The sequence below is a fragment of the Cebus imitator genome, unplaced genomic scaffold, assembly GCF_001604975.1.
Source record: "Cebus imitator isolate Cc_AM_T3 unplaced genomic scaffold, Cebus_imitator-1.0 Scaffold552, whole genome shotgun sequence".
NCBI classification, from domain to species: Eukaryota; Metazoa; Chordata; class Mammalia; order Primates; family Cebidae; genus Cebus; species Cebus imitator.
In genome coordinates, this window is record NW_016107867.1 from 285394 (window position 1) to 286571 (window position 1178).

At 49.0% G+C, this 1178-nt stretch overlaps 1 protein-coding gene across 3 annotated transcripts in view; it reads right to left on the reverse strand.

Moving 5' to 3' along the window:
- Positions 1-1178, reverse strand: part of ITGAM (integrin subunit alpha M) — a 58948-nt gene that overhangs the window by 5656 nt on the left and 52114 nt on the right. For all 3 annotated transcript variants that reach the window (XM_017515569.2, XM_017515568.2, XM_017515572.2), the window contains one exon: positions 800-879. In XM_017515569.2, coding sequence (XP_017371058.1) covers positions 800-879 — 80 coding nt within the window. The remainder of the gene's footprint in view (positions 1-799; positions 880-1178) is intronic.

The following is a 1178-nucleotide window of genomic DNA, read 5'->3' on the forward strand; positions in this document are numbered from 1 at the left end:
TTTTGTGGAAACAGCATCTTGATATGTTGCCCAGGCTGAACTAAAACTCCTGGGTTCGAGCAATCCTTTTGCCTCAGCCTCCCAAAGTGCTAGGATTACAGGCATGAGCCACCAAGCCCAGCTCCTAAATATATTTTCTTTTCTTTTCTTTTTTTTTGAGATGGAGTCTTGCTCTGTCACCAGGCTGGAGGGCAGTGGTGCGATCTCAGCTCACTCACTGCAACTTCCGCCTCCCAGGTTTAAGCGAATCCCCTGCCTCAGACTCCCAAGTAGCTGAGACTACAGGCATGCACCACCACACCTGGCTAGTGTTTTGTATTTTTTAGTAGAGACAGGGTTTCTACTAAACTTGGCCAGGATGGTCTCGAACTCCTGACCTCATGATCCACCTGCCTCGGCCTCCCAAAGTGCTGGGATTACATGAGCCACCACGCCCAGCCCCCTAAATATATTTTCTTCAGGAATCTTCTCTGAACACCAAACTCCCAAGAACACTGGCCATCCCCCATCTAATTTGCATCTCATACTGGATTTGAGATGCAAGATTTATGGCTAGTTTTCTTATCTGTCTTTGCCACTAAATTATCATCTCCAGGAACGTAGGAACCATAGTCTGATTCACCACTGTCCCACCAGCACTCAGCACAAGACCCCGCACATGGTGGGTGCTCAGTGAGAGTTTGCTGAGTAAACGAATGAGTCAAAGGGAAAACCAGTGGGCCGGGGGCAAAGGCCCACCCTGGGCCAGGGGCTGGGGCCGCAGATGGGCGGCTGCCTGTGAAAGCTGGGCACAGAGCACCTGGTCACATTGGCCTTGAGGAGCAGCTTGTTTCCAAGGGAAGCCTTAGCGTCCACATCAAACGTGATATTGAAGGTGACCTGGAGAGGAAAAAAAGAGAGACAATGATAGAAATAGAAGAGAAGAAATAACCCAAATACCCGTCATCTGATGAATGGAGACATGAAATTGAAATGTGGCCCATCCATACAACAGAATATTGTTCACCAAATAAAAAGCAATGAAGGCCGGGGCAGGCGGATCACCTAAGGTTGGGAGTTTGAGACCATCCTGGCCAACATGGGGAATCCCTGTCTCTTGAAAATACAAAAATTAGCTGGGCGTGGTGGTGTGTGCCTGTAATCTCAGCTACTCAGGAGGCTGAGGCAGGAGAATTCTT